This window comes from Triticum aestivum, chromosome 3B (genome assembly GCF_018294505.1).
Source record: "Triticum aestivum cultivar Chinese Spring chromosome 3B, IWGSC CS RefSeq v2.1, whole genome shotgun sequence".
In the NCBI taxonomy this organism is placed as follows: Eukaryota; Viridiplantae; Streptophyta; class Magnoliopsida; order Poales; family Poaceae; genus Triticum; species Triticum aestivum.
The window spans coordinates 842,275,200-842,291,382 of record NC_057801.1 but is presented as its reverse complement, the minus strand read 5'-3'; the positions used below and the strand labels follow the sequence as shown (position 1 = coordinate 842,291,382).

Below are 16,183 nucleotides of genomic sequence, written 5' to 3'. Positions count from 1 at the left end.
ATCTTCCCCCCTTGCTTGAGTTTTTGTCTCTGGGCGAATGCCTTGGTTCGTTGCCGGATCAATGATGGTAGCATCTCAGTGTTGTTCCTTTTTTGGGAGCATCGTGTGTAGAGAAACGGCTTTGAGGTTCTATGTTGTGATTCTTGGGTGCTCATCGCTTGTGTGGGTCGATCTTCATGAGCACTATGTACACAGTTGCCTGTGTGTCAAGCCAATGGCTTTTATCTCTCTGTAGGCATTCAAAGGTGGTTGGCGTCAGCAAGGGAAGTTCGACTGAAGTTGTTATCACCGAGATAACCGGTGTTGGTCGAGACGCGACTTTGAGCATCTGTTTAGAGCAGACCCTTTGATTTGTGTTTGTAATGGTTGCAGTGGCTAATCTTTTAATTAGATTGGGTGTGGTGTTTGAGCTAAGCTTGTCGTTCACAGCAAGATGCAGTCTTTTGTATTTTTCTTCTGCCTTTATAGAAAAATATGATACGTCTAGATGTACTTCGCAGAAAAAAAACCCAAAGAGTTATAGAAACCGAACCTTGTAGTAGAACAGAACACACAAAAAAGACAAAGTTACCACAACAATAACCAGCCAGCTATTCGTCTTAGTGTTAACTAACATGTGGTTGGATGGTTTGAGGGACAGTGGTATCCCAAGCCCATCAGAGTTCATATCTTAATGCTCGCACTATTTCTGAATTATTTCAGTATTTTCGGCGATGCGTTTTTAGTGGGAGGAGACATTATCACCCACGACGAGGCGTCTACATTGACTTCGTAAATCTCAAGACCACAATGCCGGCTCAGTCTCTCAAAGGTGCTCATAGGGTAGATGTACGTATGTGTGTTCATACAGATGAGTATATGCATATATGTAGGGGCGCTTCCATTTATAGTGTGTTTAAAAAAAACTATTCGTCACAGTTGACACACCAACCAACAAAGTCCATTCATATATCTGGCGACACCTACCCGGCCTTCGTTATTTAATGGGGAATTGGACGCCATCAATCAAATCAAATCATGCTCTCAACGCACTGTACCACATGGTTGGTTTCCGGCTCACGTACACTGACAGCGGCCCCTGGGTCCCACTGGTCCTTAACCAGCGTCGTTGTCGCGCGCCAAGAACACACCAGGCCGCTCTTATCCGCGCCAGAGCACACGCCCGCAAGGTGCTCGTCCGGGCCGGTGCCGTGAGTTCCAAGGAACTTCCCGGCCGGTGCGTACATCATCGTGAGTTCTGTGGAACTTCCTAAACTCAACTGCGCTCGGCTCCTCTGTACTTGCCTCCTGCCTCCCTTGCCCGCGCACCCCCAGACGGGGCCTCTGTCTCAGAGCACTCGTCCACCCCAACGACGACTCTGCTTCCCAGGCCTCGCCTCCCCGCTCAGTCCTCCGCCGCCGAGAACGTACCCTGCCACGCCTACCGACTCCACTGGCACCCCTCCTTCCCCTGAGCCCTCCGCGCCGGCGTGGCCCGTGCACTCCACCGCCAACCCCACGCTGGCGCCTGCCTGCCGCCGCTGCGGATCCCACACAAGGTAGGTTCCTCTCTTCCTCTTTCAGTTTGGACTCTGTTGAGTTTGTAACCAAATTAAGTCACAATTCTCTTGCTAAATTCGGTTCGACAAATTGGATCCCAAACATCTTCATGATTTAGATCTTGCTAGCGACTCCCCAATTGTTTATTTTACGATTTACTGCAAAGGATATACAAACTTCGGTCCTAATTTTAGCTCTAGAATTCTTCTTAGGCCCTATTTGTTTGAGCTTTTACTTCTGTTTTTGCAGCCATTTTACCATCAAAATTGTTTAGATTTGTACAACTCTTTCTGATACTAAATCATGTCCTTCCTCCATAGTAGTTAAAAAAATCTCACGACTCATCCACAGTGCATGAATTTCATGCCAAGACGAGGTGTCCAACTGTGGTAGAGGGGCGTATCCAACCCTCTTTTATCCACTAGTTACTCATCTTTAGTTTAAGACTATAGAGTAGTTTGGTAGCTCGTAACCTTGGGGTTGCGGGTTCCATTCCCAATGCCGGCTTCATACTCCTTCTTTATGATATATGCATGATATATACATCATCCATTTGCATCTGGATTTTTTGATTCCCTAAAAGGGTTTTGGTCTAACAGTTTTTTCTTGGAAGAAGACAACAAAAAAAGAATAAAATATGAAAGAAAAGCCTCAATTGTCTAATGGATAGGATAGAGGTCTTCTAAACCTTTCGTATAGGTTCAAATCCTATTGGACATAATCTTTTTTCTATCTATTCTTTAAACAGGTGATGCAATCCTCCTATGAAGTAAAAAAAGAAACGATGTTTCGGAAGAGAAAAGAAAGCCAAAATAAAATATCAAAACAAAGCATATATTATGTACAAACAAATATGAGAGTTCACTTGCTTGTTTAGATTTCCCTTCCTTTAGTTCATCATCCATAATTCCAACCTCTAATTTGGTATTGAATCAGGCCATCATGTTAAGTGTTAATGTGAGAAGAGAATAGCAAAAAGGGAATGTATGAGCACATGACGTAGTGTGAGAAGAGAAGAACGAAAGGGGAGTAGAGGAGCCAAGCCACACAAATCAGCCGAAGAACAACTTGGGAGATCTCCATGGGGAAGAAGAGGAAACAAGATCAATGGAGAGATGACTCAAGCTCTTCTAATGTCAAGCGGCGTAGGTCTTGCCACTGCGAGAATGGGTTAGTACTTTCCCCAATCCCTTTTGCGAGAATGGGTAAACTGCCTCCTCTAATTTCCTTTGATTCCTTCACTCCCAGGGAGACGAGCAGGCCAAATGATGGGATATCGCCTCGGGAGGGGTTATCAGCTATTGTTCGTGCGGTAACTGAATTGAAAGACGTCATGCAGGTATCTTCTCATCTCTTGATTCACCAGAAAACTGTGTGTTCTTTTTTATTTTGTATTTCCTACAAAAAATGTGTTTAGGCTTTCGCTGCTTTGGACTTTTATTCTTTACTACCCAGTTGATGAAATAAGGAATCTGAATAGCTAAAGGGTGCTATTTTGTTCTCTCCATAGCTTCAATTGCGCATGGAGGAAAAATTCAACAAACGAATTCAAAAGCTTAAGGAAAAGAGGAAAAAAGACAAGAAAAAGCATGAAGAGGATCTCAGAGTACTCAAGGAAGAGCTCGAATCAAAATTTGAAGACATGCAAAAAGAAGTGTGTGGTGAAGTAAATCATTACAAGGCATCTCCATCTCAGAGGTGAGGAGTTTCTTTAGCTATGATTGGACAATGATACTAGGACTGTTTGGTACTTTGGATTTCCACCGTTAACGTTCCAGGTAAGCTTACAGTGTCAGAAATGCGGATTTTATTACATTGGGCGCTTTTATCATAAGTGTCAGTAACGTGGGTTTTATTACCATCATAGATGTATGATGGTAAACAAGCTTTTTTCGCGAATACACAAAGCTTGCATATCTTTCATTGATAGAGCAAAGAGAATGAGTACAAGAGAGGGTACAATATACGCACAAACGCAAAATGACGTGAACATGGTGACCCGAGGGAGATAAGAGAGACAAGGGGGGCTTGGCCCCAACAAGCAAAGGACACAACTAAACCCCCTAGCGTGAGAGGCAGCCCGAACCAACGTGACATCCGAAATTCACAATTCCCGCACCGGCGACACCGCGAGTGTGACGCCTTCAAGAAGGATAACGACGTCGTGGCCCATTTGTGGTCTGATTCGAAAAATCAGACCTAGAGTTTCCCTTGATGCTCGAAAAGGAGGGCAGAGAGAGTCAATGGCAATGCCTCCAAGGAGGGGATAACATTTGCCAGTGTCACCGCTACCAGTACCAGCAAGCCGAGCAGGGATTTCTCCCTGCCTGGGTCTGAGCAATCTCATAACCACCGGATCAGGAACCAGTAGACGAAAGTCAAGCGTAGGCCGAAAAAACTACCACCATGAAGGGAAGTCGCGCTGGATACGCTATCCTTGTACATGATGGAGGGCGGGGCGACGAGACGGCTGGGGGTGGGGAGGCAGCAAATGGGACCAATTAAATGGACGTGACGGCGATTGAAGATGCCGGAAGCTAGAACTGGAGGGGACGCAGATCCAGGCCACCATCGCCAAGGTCATCAGGATACCGGGATGTCTTGGACGCTGGAGGAGACGCATCCTCCACATCGAGGGATTCGGTGTTCCGCCGGAAGATACACCGGCAACCCTTGAACACTGGAAAACATAGGTCCAGAGCCGCTGGGTTTGGAGCCTTACCGGTAAAAGGCCCGCCACAAGGGCACAAGCGTATACCTAACGCCAGGCTGGCGCATCGCAAGGGGAAGCCGCCGCTGGGGCGACACCACCAGAAGATCTAGATGAGGCGGCCCACCGTCACCATCCTGAGAGCCGGTGCGGACTTTGGTGGCCTCCTTCGAAGGATGCGAGGTGGTGGGGGGAGCTGGGAGGGGCTCCGGTTGTTGCGCTCAAGGGTTCCCCTGCTGTTGCGAAGGAGGGCGGCACTGGTAAACAAGCTTAATGTGGATGGTAAATGGGCCTATTTATACACTAAATTTCCTAATGCGAAAACAGATCTATTTACGATTGAGCAGTGCTAGGCGGACAACAAAAGTGAGACGACCCGCGCACGACCATAAAATCCAGCCAGCGGATCTCGTCCATAGCCATGCAAGGTCCGGCGGATTGCTGGCCGTGCATAGATCGGCCACAATGTGTCGTGTGTGGAGCAATTCGGTTTACGATTCAAGATTTACCGAGTGAGGGTGATCAAATATCTTGACACGTCATACTACATACCACACATGTTGATATCGTAGTGCTTTCAATGCTTTATAAAATATAATTGATACAAACAGTCTAAATTAGCAGATATAATCTGTACTTGCTTACATCGTAAATTTTGAACCAAATTGTAGAATTGTATTAACTTTGGTTGTGCAATTCATGGAAATTCAACAATCGTTCATACTGCACTATCTAGGTTCTAGTACGGAATACCTAGACAACGGAGTATAATTTGAAATTTCGAACCAAAATCTTTTTGCTTGTGTTCATTTTCTTTCTCAATCAATTATGTCATTTATGAGCTTCTTCAGTCTAATTATCCTATGACGTAGTCTAAACTGCTACAATAGTACCCGTACCACTAACATTAGGAAGCATGATGTGCCAGAAGTGAAATAGGACTCTAATTTATGAGTGTTGCCCAAAGATGGGCTACTTTACTACACTTATTATCTACTTACATATACATAGAAAATATAGCTCGCAAGATGTGCCGCAACTTTATAACCAAGGTTTTTTTATTTGACTTATAACATATAATTAACAACTCTTCACTATTCCTCTATTTTCAGAATTTAATGTATCTTCTCTTATGTGCTGGTGCAGATCACAACTAAGCCAATCAACAAGATTTCGACTAGTAATTGAAAATAGCGTGAGCAGAACAATTTACAAAAAGGAAACTATAGAGACTGTCGATGGTGGAGGTCACATAAAAGTTGTCATGTACGATGGTGGCAATCCAATTGCGTCTGACCACCGTCTTGCTTCAGTAAGAGTTGAGCTAGTGGTCATTGAAGGAGGGTTCGATGAAAAGCGGGATTCATGGTCTAAAGAGGAGTTTGAGGAAAGGATAATAAAACCACGAAGAACAACCACATTGACAAGTCTAGTGAAAAACGGTGCATTTAATCTGATTGGTGGGAGTTGTGATCATGAAGGTGCCATTATTATGGATAATTCACAGCAAAGGGAAGTTAAGCTTGGAGTAAGGATCACAGTGCCTACAGAAACAAGAGTTCTTGAAGGAGTATCAAATCCTTTCAAAGTACAGGAAGGCAAGACAAAAAGTAATGGCCATTTCTTTGAATATTTTATTAGTTAGTTTAATCTTAATATTAAAAGATGATTGACTTTTTTCTAGATGCGATATGTTACATAATGTACTCTCATAAATAGGAGCATGTGCTTGATACCACAATTTCCTTTTGTTACTTTATTGTCTCGAAAATGATCACAGCTCTGATTGTCTTCTGTCATTAGTCGTCCTTTATCTTATTTATTATACTGGTTCCAACATGAATTTTTTTCTTTTCAGAGTCAGCACCAAACAAAACAGGCAAAAAACTTTCTCATCCAGTTCCAACGCGAAACTTGGTACAGCCAACCAGCACCCACGCAGCACAACATGGTAAAGGCTAGAAATTGTTGTTTATTCCTCTGTTATTGCACAAAGTAGGTAACAAGTCGGTGCTTGAAGCCTCCATTAGCACCAAAAACTAAATGATTGCAGATGATAAGCCTCCGCTGTTGTTTGCCATCTTTCTATATGTGATATGTATTCTCATGTGTAAGAACCATGTTTGGTAATGTAATTTCCATTTTATTCACTTCTGTTGCCTCAAAATTTCCCAGACCGTGGAAAGCATTCAGGATTTCCGACTGATGGTACTGCAGAGGATAATCGACTGAGTTATCCACCAGCTACCGTGCCACCGATAGTTGAGGGAAATGGTGAAGCCTTCTGCCTCGGCCTTCCTTTATCTTGTTTATTACATTAGTTCATGTGCCAAACTGCCATTGGTTTCTTTTCACATTTAGGGCACGCCCTAAACTGCAACAGTCAGCAATCTTCTCAACAAATTCCAACGCCAATCTTGTGGCAGCCAACGAGCACCCATTCAATGCAACATGGTAAATGACTATATGTTTTTGTTTAAATCTCTGTTCCCCCACAAAGTAAATGAACATGACTGGTTTTCGGCCCACCAACGGGCCAAGGATGTAGTCTGCCATCACCTAGCATGCCGAATCCATTGCAAATAGCAAATAACAGTTAGTGCTTGATGCCTCCTCTACCAACAAATAAATGAATGATTGCAGATGATAATACTTTGTATTCACTTCCAGGATATTATCCACCTTTGCCTGCTTTTGGACAAGACCAGTTCACTAGTTTACCTAATGCAAGTTCTCAAGTTGCATTTCCAAACCTTTCAGAGTATGGGTCACTGGATGGCCAGGTAACTGTGATATGCATTGACGAGTTACTATTTTGTAATCGTAGTTTAACAACAGTATGTGTTATTATAGTCGACTAGTCCAATTGCCATTGTTTATCTATACATAAAGGGTGTGTGATCCTAAGGGGCAACAGACCATTATGCCCAAACTTTTCTACAGTATGTTATTGTGTTACCAAACACATGAAATGGTTTGTTTGGCTACATTACCATTTGTCCAAGTGTTGGTTAGCAGGTCTACCTGTCGTGAGTATTGGAATGACTATATCAAATGCAGTTACTTAGAGAGCAATAACCCATATAAAACTATGACGTGTTAATGAATTCCATAAATGGTTTACTTTATAACATAGGAGATTGTAAATTCTCTTTGACATATTTTGTTTACTTTATTCAGTGGAATTCCATCCCCAGAGGGGAAATATTCGTTGAAGATGTAAATCATTCAAATGTCCAGCTACCAGTTGAAGAGTATTGTAAGTTAAAATTAGAGGCAAATACTGCTTGTTTTCAACTTAAATAGCCTCTCTGATAGCATATCTTCGTAAATTTAGACTTGTCTGCTTTCTGAGTAAGAAATAGTTAATGAAATTCATAATAACATTGATATGTTTGTTTGTTTATATTTCTGAATTTGCACATGAATAAGTTTACCCTATGCTTTACTCGGTGATTATCGTATGCAACTGCTCTGTAGATATAGATGCGTCATTTACATGTGGTCAAGTACTACTCCAATGGTACAAGCCTCAAGTGGAGCTCAAGGAACACTGGAACTTTCTTGATCAGCTCATGCCTCTGTATAGCACACAATCAGGGTTTTATAGAGAAAGTTTCCACAGTACGAGCCTCATGGAGAAAGCCCATAAGTTAATGGGCAGTACATCAGGCGATTCTGTTATGAAGATAATCACCAGTCTTCCAAGTCGAGCCACCCAAACTCCTCAGAGGAGAGGCGTTCTCGTTCAGCCCATTGCGCCATATGATTCACATGATGAGTGCGTTTGCTAATCAAAGGCTTTCTCTCTTTGTTTAGAAGAAGTTGTAGTTACTTCTATTGGAAATCGACATGACCACATTGGTTGGCCGATCATGACAACAATCTTACTAACTATTATTCACTTGCCTAATTTCAGGCCACCAGTTAAGAAGCAAAGAAATGCCAAATATCAATTGCGATTTGTCAATAGGGTGTGCAATGAATACTACACATGGGAACAAATTAAATCAGAGGATGGAAATCTTTTAAAGGTAGCTTTGTATGATGAGAACAATCTGGTAGTCACATCTGGTCCACTGTCTGCAGCTTCTGTGGAGATCGTACTACTTCATGGCGATTTCAATGCCGATGGTCAAGATTATTGGCCATCAGAGGAGTTCAGAGCCTGCGTAGTGCATCCACAATCTGTAAAAGAACCACCAGCCTTGGGAGGTGATGGTGTCTTGGCACTGACTGATGGAGAGGCAGACATTAGTAATATGTATTTCCGGACTTCCTCTTTCCATGCCAGAACTGGAATGTTCAAGATGGGTCTTGAGATTAAAAATGCAAGAGAAGAAAGTGTTCAAGAAGGAATCACTAGACCATTTCTTGTGAGAGTTTGCCAAGGGGAAGGTACAATTTTTTTTTTCATGAATCTTGTTCATACATGAATTTTCATGCAATTTCAGTAAGATATTTCACCTCAATTTTATATTAAAAACATTGCATAAACTAGTAAGTAAAAAAATTGACCAAGAAATAAGATATTTAACAAAATACTAACAGACACTTCTTAGAAAGAGTAAATAATAGACTGGGGTAATCTCTGCAGACCACACCAGTATTCAAGTTAATCTATTGCAACTTTTCATAAAGTATGTTTATTTGCAACTCAACCCTTTAGTAATTGGAACTTCTGCAAACATGTCAATGTGGTTTTTGATCATTTCAAATCTTACAGTAACTGAGGAATTGATTGACCATGAGTGTTCCTTATCTGTCTCTTTCTCTTTAGCTAGAATTTTTGGGTGAACTGAGCACGTCCTGGTGGTCGGTAAATCCTTGCCAATGTCCAGTGTATCGGAGGGTTGCCGATTATCAAATAAATATCACCTCAAACCAGTTGCACTTTATTTTGTATTATATGTGCAGTCAGTATTCAAAAATTTCATGTAGCTGTATGTATCCAATTGACATACCATTATCTATCTATACTTCTATAGAATCAAGCTGCCCCCTGATCAGACCTTTCAAATTGTTTGGTATGGGAACAGAAGACGTCGGCGCATCATCGGTAATGACTTGTATATCCCCTTGTCTGCCAATATGTACGTTACTCATAACCGCTTTATATTAACATGAAGCTTGGGATGGTCTCGTAGGCGTTGCATTATCAGTCGTTGCAGGTGAGAAGTGTGTTTTGGGCGTTGATGGCAGAGCACCATCACAGCACGGTCCGGAGGGCTTCAAATCACTCTTCAGAACATTACCTCTTGAAGTACGTCCGAGGGATCGTTAAACTGAAGTGTTTATTGATGCGGAGAAGGGACCGTAAAAAACTCTACATGCAGAAGAGTAAAGATGCAGATGATTATAACGCCGCAATTGCCAAGAAGCTTAAGTACTCTTACATGCAGAAGAATAAAGACGCAGATGACTCTGCCAGCGCATTTGCCAAGGCGCCCTCCTCTCTGAGTGTGAGAGCACCACGTGTATGAAACATTCCTCTTTTCTCCATCAAGGGAAGGACCAAAGACGATTAGAAGAAACAAGAACCCGGAACCAAAGATAGCAGGGATATAAATTATTGGGTCTGTCTATATAACATCTAGATGTGAGATATTTGTTTGTTTGTTTGTTTTATGCAAAGCATTTTTTGGTTTTTTTTCAACTGGACTGCGACAAAAAAATAAGAGAGAATTCCTTATTTGGCCCTTTATTAAAATCTGGTTCCCTATTTGGCCCTAGAAATTTCATTTTTCCGTAACAGTCCATAATCTCTCCTGATTGAGGCCATGTTTGGTTCGTAAGTCCTAGGACTTTTTTTAGTCCCAACTTATAAGTTCCAAGTCCCTAAAAAGTCCCTACCTGTTTGGTTCCTGGGACTTATAAGTCTCTATAAGACCATATTACAACTATAAGTCCCTATAAGTCCCTCCTTGAGAGTCTTATTTCATAAGTCCCAAATGCCCACTTTAAGTCCCTATAAGTCCCTCCTATTTGGTTTAGATGGGACTTATAGGGACTTTTTGAAGTCCCTAAACCAATAAGTCCCTCAAAACAAACACCCTCTGAGTCTCCCTCTCAATTCCCCTTTCTCCCCGAGTCCTAACCCTAGCTGCGCGGCGCGAGGCACACAGTGGCGGCGGGGGTGCCAGGTAGGGAGAGCGCCATGGATGAGGGCGCGACCGACGCGGATGGCGCGGTGGAAGAGAGCCACGGCGCTGCACCAGGAGGCCATGGTGGGGAGGCGGCGGGTGGTCAAACAATGGAGGGAGGAGGAGGCTGTGCGTTGTGCAGGGCAAACCCGCGACGCCGGAGGGCCATGGCCATTCGGAGGTCCCAACCTTGCGTGGTCAAGGCGAGGCGCAGAAGGGTGGCCTTCCATCACCGAAGAAGGGCGACGGCGCTGCATCGTGCGGCCATGGTGGGGAGGCGGAGGGCGGCCAAGACGTGGAGGAGGGGTGAGGCAGCGCTGTGCAGGGCACTACATCGGCTTGGCTAGAAGGGTGACTCCTCTCTTTAGATTTGAATATTTCTGCCATGAGATGGATCCAAAATTTTATTTGCTGCACCATATTTGGCTAGAAGGGACAGATTACTTAGAGACCATATTTGCTGCACCATTCTCTGAAATTTTATTTGCTGCACTATATTTGGCTAGAGGAAACAGATTACTTAGAGACCAGATTTGCTGCACCATACACAATTGATCTTCTGCACATGGGTTATGTCTGCACATGCTGAGAAAGACCTAGGGACTAGGAGTACAAAGTACTCATGATTATGTATCATTTGCTTTTACAGAATGGATCCAAATTCAACTTATCTACTGAAAATCAAATTGGTTGGCAACCCAAAAAAGGCCAGAAAAGATATTAAGTGCTTTTGTTTTGATAAGGTTATTGATTCCGACTTGACAAACTATAAGGACTTGGTTGAATCAATCGTAGAGCAGTACCGACCTCATTATTTGGAAGTTGCACATGTTCAGTACTGTGATGATTTTCTGAAAATCTACCCAAAAGTAACATCTGACCAAGAATTGGTGTCTATGTTTGAGAAACAATCTAAGACAAAGGTTGTGCACATGTTTGTTGCATATTGTGATCCATCTGAACCATATGTGCCTATCACGGAGTGGCATAATGATCTGCATAGCCAACCTAACAACATAGAACAAGATGATGATGATGACGATGATGATTATCTTCGCAACCCAATTCCTGAGAACGAGCATGTTGGTGTTGATGAGGAGAATATCTATTTAGAGGATGAACATGTACCTCTTGTCGTGGTTCCTTGTTCCAACAAAGAAAAGTACAAATACTATGTTCCTGGTCATGAGAGCGATGCTGAGAGCGAGGATGAGAGCATGTCAGAGATTGAAATAGAGGAAGATGAGGAATTGCACGAGGCAGATCATCCACCACATTTAGAATATGATAAATTAGATCCCCCAATGACCGAAGGAAGAAAATATCCTAATATGGCGGAGTTTAAGTTGGTGCTTTCTCAGCATGCAATCAAACATGAATTTGAGTTTAACACCGAGAAAAGTGCACCACATAGGTTCAGAGCTTATTGTTCAAGAAGGGATGAAGATAAGTGTGCGTGGAGGATATATGCTTCTACGATGGAAGATGAGTGCACCGTAATGGTAATTTTCTAACTTTACTCTAGTGGGCTTAAATTGTTAAAAGATCTTTACTAATTATCTATGTTTGTCTTTTGTAGGTGAGAAAGAACTCTTGTGGTCATGATTGCTCTAGTATGAAAAGAAATAAGAAGTTAAAGAATGCAAACAAGCGATGGATATGTGAGCACGTGAAGGACTGGCTAATTGATGATGCAACTCTAGGACCAAAGGCATTGCGAAAAAACTTAAAGAGAGCCATGGAATCGACATCAACTCTAAGAGAATATATATGGGTGAAGCTGCTGGCCTTGAAGGAACTATATGGTGATTGGGATACAAGCTTTGATAATCTGTAGAGTTTCAAGGCACAAATAGAAACTTGTTGCCCCGGTAGCATAGTGATAATTGATCATTACCAAATAAAAGATAAAATCAGATTAAAACGAATTTTTGTCGCTTTGAAGCCTTGCATCGATGGGTTCCTTAGTGGCTGCATTGGCAGTAGATAGCACCTTCTTGACAGGCAGGTTCAAGGGGCAGTTGGCTAGTGCTACCGCCGTTGATGGCCATAGCTGGATGTATCCAGTTTGTATGGGTGTTTTTGATTCTGAAACTAATGAGAATTGGATCTGGTTCATGCAATTGGTTAGACAAGCCATAGGATCCCCATGGGGTTTAACCATATGCACCGATGCTGGGCAACCACTGATGACAGGTGTGAAAGAAGTGTTCCCAGAGGTTGAACATAGGAAATGTATGTTTCACTCGGTGTCCAACTTCAAGAAGAAGTTTCATGGAAAGGTGTTTGATGACCATCTTTGGGCTGTTGCTTACTCATGGAACCCATGTATATTTGAGAAAAATTGGGTTGCAATGGATAGAGCAAAGCCAGCGGCAACTGCATATCTTAGGAGGTGGCACACTAGGTTGTGGTCTAGGAGTCAGTTCTCAACAATTTCCAAGGTGGAATAATGTTACAAACAACTTGGTTGGGTGCTTCAATAATTGGATTACGCACCACAAGTCCTTGAACTTGGACGAGTTCTTTGATAAGGTTAGGCAAATGATTATGATCATGTGGAACCGAAGGAGGAAGGTAGCAAGGAAGTTAGTTGGGTTGATTTTTCCCCACATAACTAAGAATTTGAATGCGAGAGCAGAGACTTAAACTTGGAGGTGGTAGAAAGCTCAGATGAAGTTGCTGAAGTGACAACATTGGGAGGCAACGCTTTTAGGTTTGTGGCCAACTTGCTTGACAGGACATGTTCTTGTAGACAATGGCAAGTTTCTGGCTATCCTTGCAAACATGGTCTAGCATTTATCACATCTCTTATCAATGCCCACATACATAATTATGTGGACTTGTGCTACTCCATTGACAAATTTAGAGCAGCATATGGCCAACTAATCCCTGCCATGGTTGACAAGAACCAATGGCCTAAATATGACCATGGAATCTTCATGTTTCCACCACTACTAAAATCCACAGCGGGTAGGCATAAAACTGAGAGGTACAAAGGCTGCGGTGAGAAGAAAAGAAAATGCGGCCAACACTTATGCCCTATTTGCAAGGACTATGGGCATCATTGGCATAAATGCAAGAAGGGTAACCCAGATGACATTGCTGCTATTTTAGCTGTGAGGTAATGAATTTAATTGTGTAACTTGCTTCGTTTGCATTATCTTTTTGTAAGCAACCATACATGTTAACTACTTTTTTGTTGCACATGTAGAGGACCACCAAAGAAGAGGACAAAGACCACCAAATCAGCCTAGTGGTCTCATGATCATGAACATATTCTTTGTCCTTTTCTTTGTTGGAACAAGGAACCATGACAAGAGGTACAGGTTCCAGATTAGTGGACATGTTAGAAATTTTTTAAACCTTTTTTACAGAATGTGAATTTTTAAATGTTGAATATTTTTATAAAACACAAAAAAAATTAAAATTTGGAAAGTATTTTTCAATTTTGATAAACTTTATAATTCTGATTTTATTTTTGAAAACTAAGAACAAACTTGGTATTCCGAACAATTTCTTCTCAGACAAATTTTGAAGACATGGATAATTTTTGAAAATCCTCGAACAGTTTTTAGAGTAGGCACACTTTTGAAGATTCCAAACATTTTTTGAAAAAAAAGACTAAATTTTTTCTATCTTTTTTTGATAATAAAATTTCAATAATTGTTTTGCACAGTTTAATAAAGTTTTACATTTTAAAAATATTCATGCATTTCAAAGGAATGTTTTATGATTTTTAAAAGTATATTATATACAATGGAATATAATATTAACATTCAAAGAATGTTCGTGACAACTTTTAAAAGAAGCTTCACGCGTTTAAAAAAACACCACATTTTCTATATATTTTTTATGCAATGTAATAAAATGTTTGCATAATTTTTTGAAAAAGTTTCATACCATTAAAAAATAAATAGTATGAATTTGAAAAATGTTTACCTTTTATTCTAAAAATGCTCGGGCCTGTATTTGAAAAAATATTCATCATGTATTTTAGAAAATGTTCAATGTGTGTTAAAAAATGTTCCCCTTCTATACAGAAAAGTATACAATGTGTATTACCAAAGTGGACATGTATTTCCAAAAAAAAAATCCAACTGTGTAGGGGTTGTTGGAAATATGCCCTGGAGGCAATAATAAACTAGTTATTATTATATTTCTTTATTCATGATAATTGTCTATTATTCATGCTATAATTGTATTATCTGGAAATCGTAATACATGTGTGAATACATTCCCTAGTGAGCCTCTAGTTGACTAGCTCGTTGATCAACAGATAGTCATGGTTTCCTGACTATGGACATTGAATGTCATTGATAACGGGATCACATCATTAGGAGAATGATGTGATGGACAAGACCCAATCGTAAGCATAGCACAAAGATCGTGTAGTTCGTTTCGCTAGAGCTTTTCCAAATGTCAAGTATCATTTCCTTAGACCATGAGATTGTGCAACTCCCGGATACCGTAGGAGTGCTTTGGGTGTGCCAAACGTCACAACGTAACTGGGTGACTATAAAGGTGCACTACGGGTATCTCCGAAAGTGTCTGTTGGGTTGGCACGAATCGTGACTGGGATTTATCACTCTGTATGACGGAGAGGTATCTCTGGGCCCACTCGGTAATGCATCATCATAATGAGCTCAATGTGACCAAGTGTCTGGTCATGGGATCATGCATTACAGTACGAGTAAAGTGACTTGCCACTACTAGTCGTATCTTGTTTCGGCGCCATCGTGGGATGAAGCGGCCCGGACCGACCTTACACGTACGCTTACATGAGATAGGTTTCAACGACTAACATGCACTAGTTTCATAAGGTGGCTAGCGGGTGTCTGTCTCTCCCACTTTAGTTGGAGCGGATTCGATGAAAAGGGTCCTTATGAAGGGTAAATAGAAATTGGCATATCACGTTGTGGTTTTACGTAGGTAAGAAACGTTCTTGCTAGAACACCTATAGAAGCCACGTAAAAACTTGCAACAACAATTAGAGGAAGTCTAACTTGTTTTTGCAGCAAGTGTTTTGTGATGTGATATGGCCAAAGGATGTGATGGATGATATATGTGATGTATGAGATGATCATGTTCTTGTAATAGGAATCACGACTTGCATGTCGATGAGTATGACAACCGGCAGGAGCCATAGGAGTTCTCTTTATTTTTTGTATGACCTGCGTGTCATTGAAGAACACCATGTAAATTACTATACTTTATTGCTAAACACGTTAGCCATAGAAGTAGAAGTAGTCGTTGGCGTGACAACTTCATGAAGACACGATGATGGAGATCATGGTGTCATGTCGGTGACGAAGATGATCATGGCGCCCCGAAGATGGAGATCAAAGGAGCAATATGATATTGGCCATATCATGTCACTATTTGATTGCATGTGATGATTATCATGTTTTACATCTTATTTGCTTAGAATGACGGTAGCTTAAATAAGATCATCCCTTGAAATAATTTCAAGAAAAGTGTTCCCCCTAACTGTGCACCATTGCGAAGGTTCGTTGTTTCGAAGCACCACGTGATGATCAGGTGTGATAGATCCTAACGTTCGAATACAACGGGTGTAAGCCAGATTTACACACGCAATACACTTAGGTTGACTTGACGAGCCTAGCATGTACAGACATCGCCTCGGAACACGGAAGACCGAAAGGTCGAGCATGAGTCGTATAGTAGATACGATCAACATGAAGATGTTCACCGATGTTAACCAGTCCGTCTCACGTGATGATCGGACACGGCCTAGTTGACTCGGATCATGTTTCACTTAGATGACTAG

The 16,183-nt window shown here is 41.6% G+C and overlaps 1 protein-coding gene across 1 annotated transcript; it reads left to right on the top strand.

Annotated features, from left to right (window-relative positions):
- Window positions 1–1,239: 1,239 nt before the first annotated feature.
- On the top strand, window positions 1,240–9,900 carry LOC123067029 (uncharacterized). Its single transcript, XM_044489989.1, has 14 exons — window positions 1,240–1,538; window positions 2,476–2,709; window positions 2,788–2,878; window positions 3,050–3,237; window positions 5,396–5,859; window positions 6,108–6,200; window positions 6,425–6,523; window positions 6,611–6,703; window positions 6,920–7,032; window positions 7,430–7,508; window positions 7,730–8,030; window positions 8,169–8,647; window positions 9,238–9,308; window positions 9,397–9,900. Exons 2-14 carry the CDS (start codon window positions 2,621–2,623, stop codon window positions 9,730–9,732), a joined length of 2,496 nt encoding a protein of 831 aa, XP_044345924.1. The 5' UTR covers window positions 1,240–1,538; window positions 2,476–2,620; the 3' UTR covers window positions 9,733–9,900.
- Window positions 9,901–16,183: the final 6,283 nt, after the last annotated feature.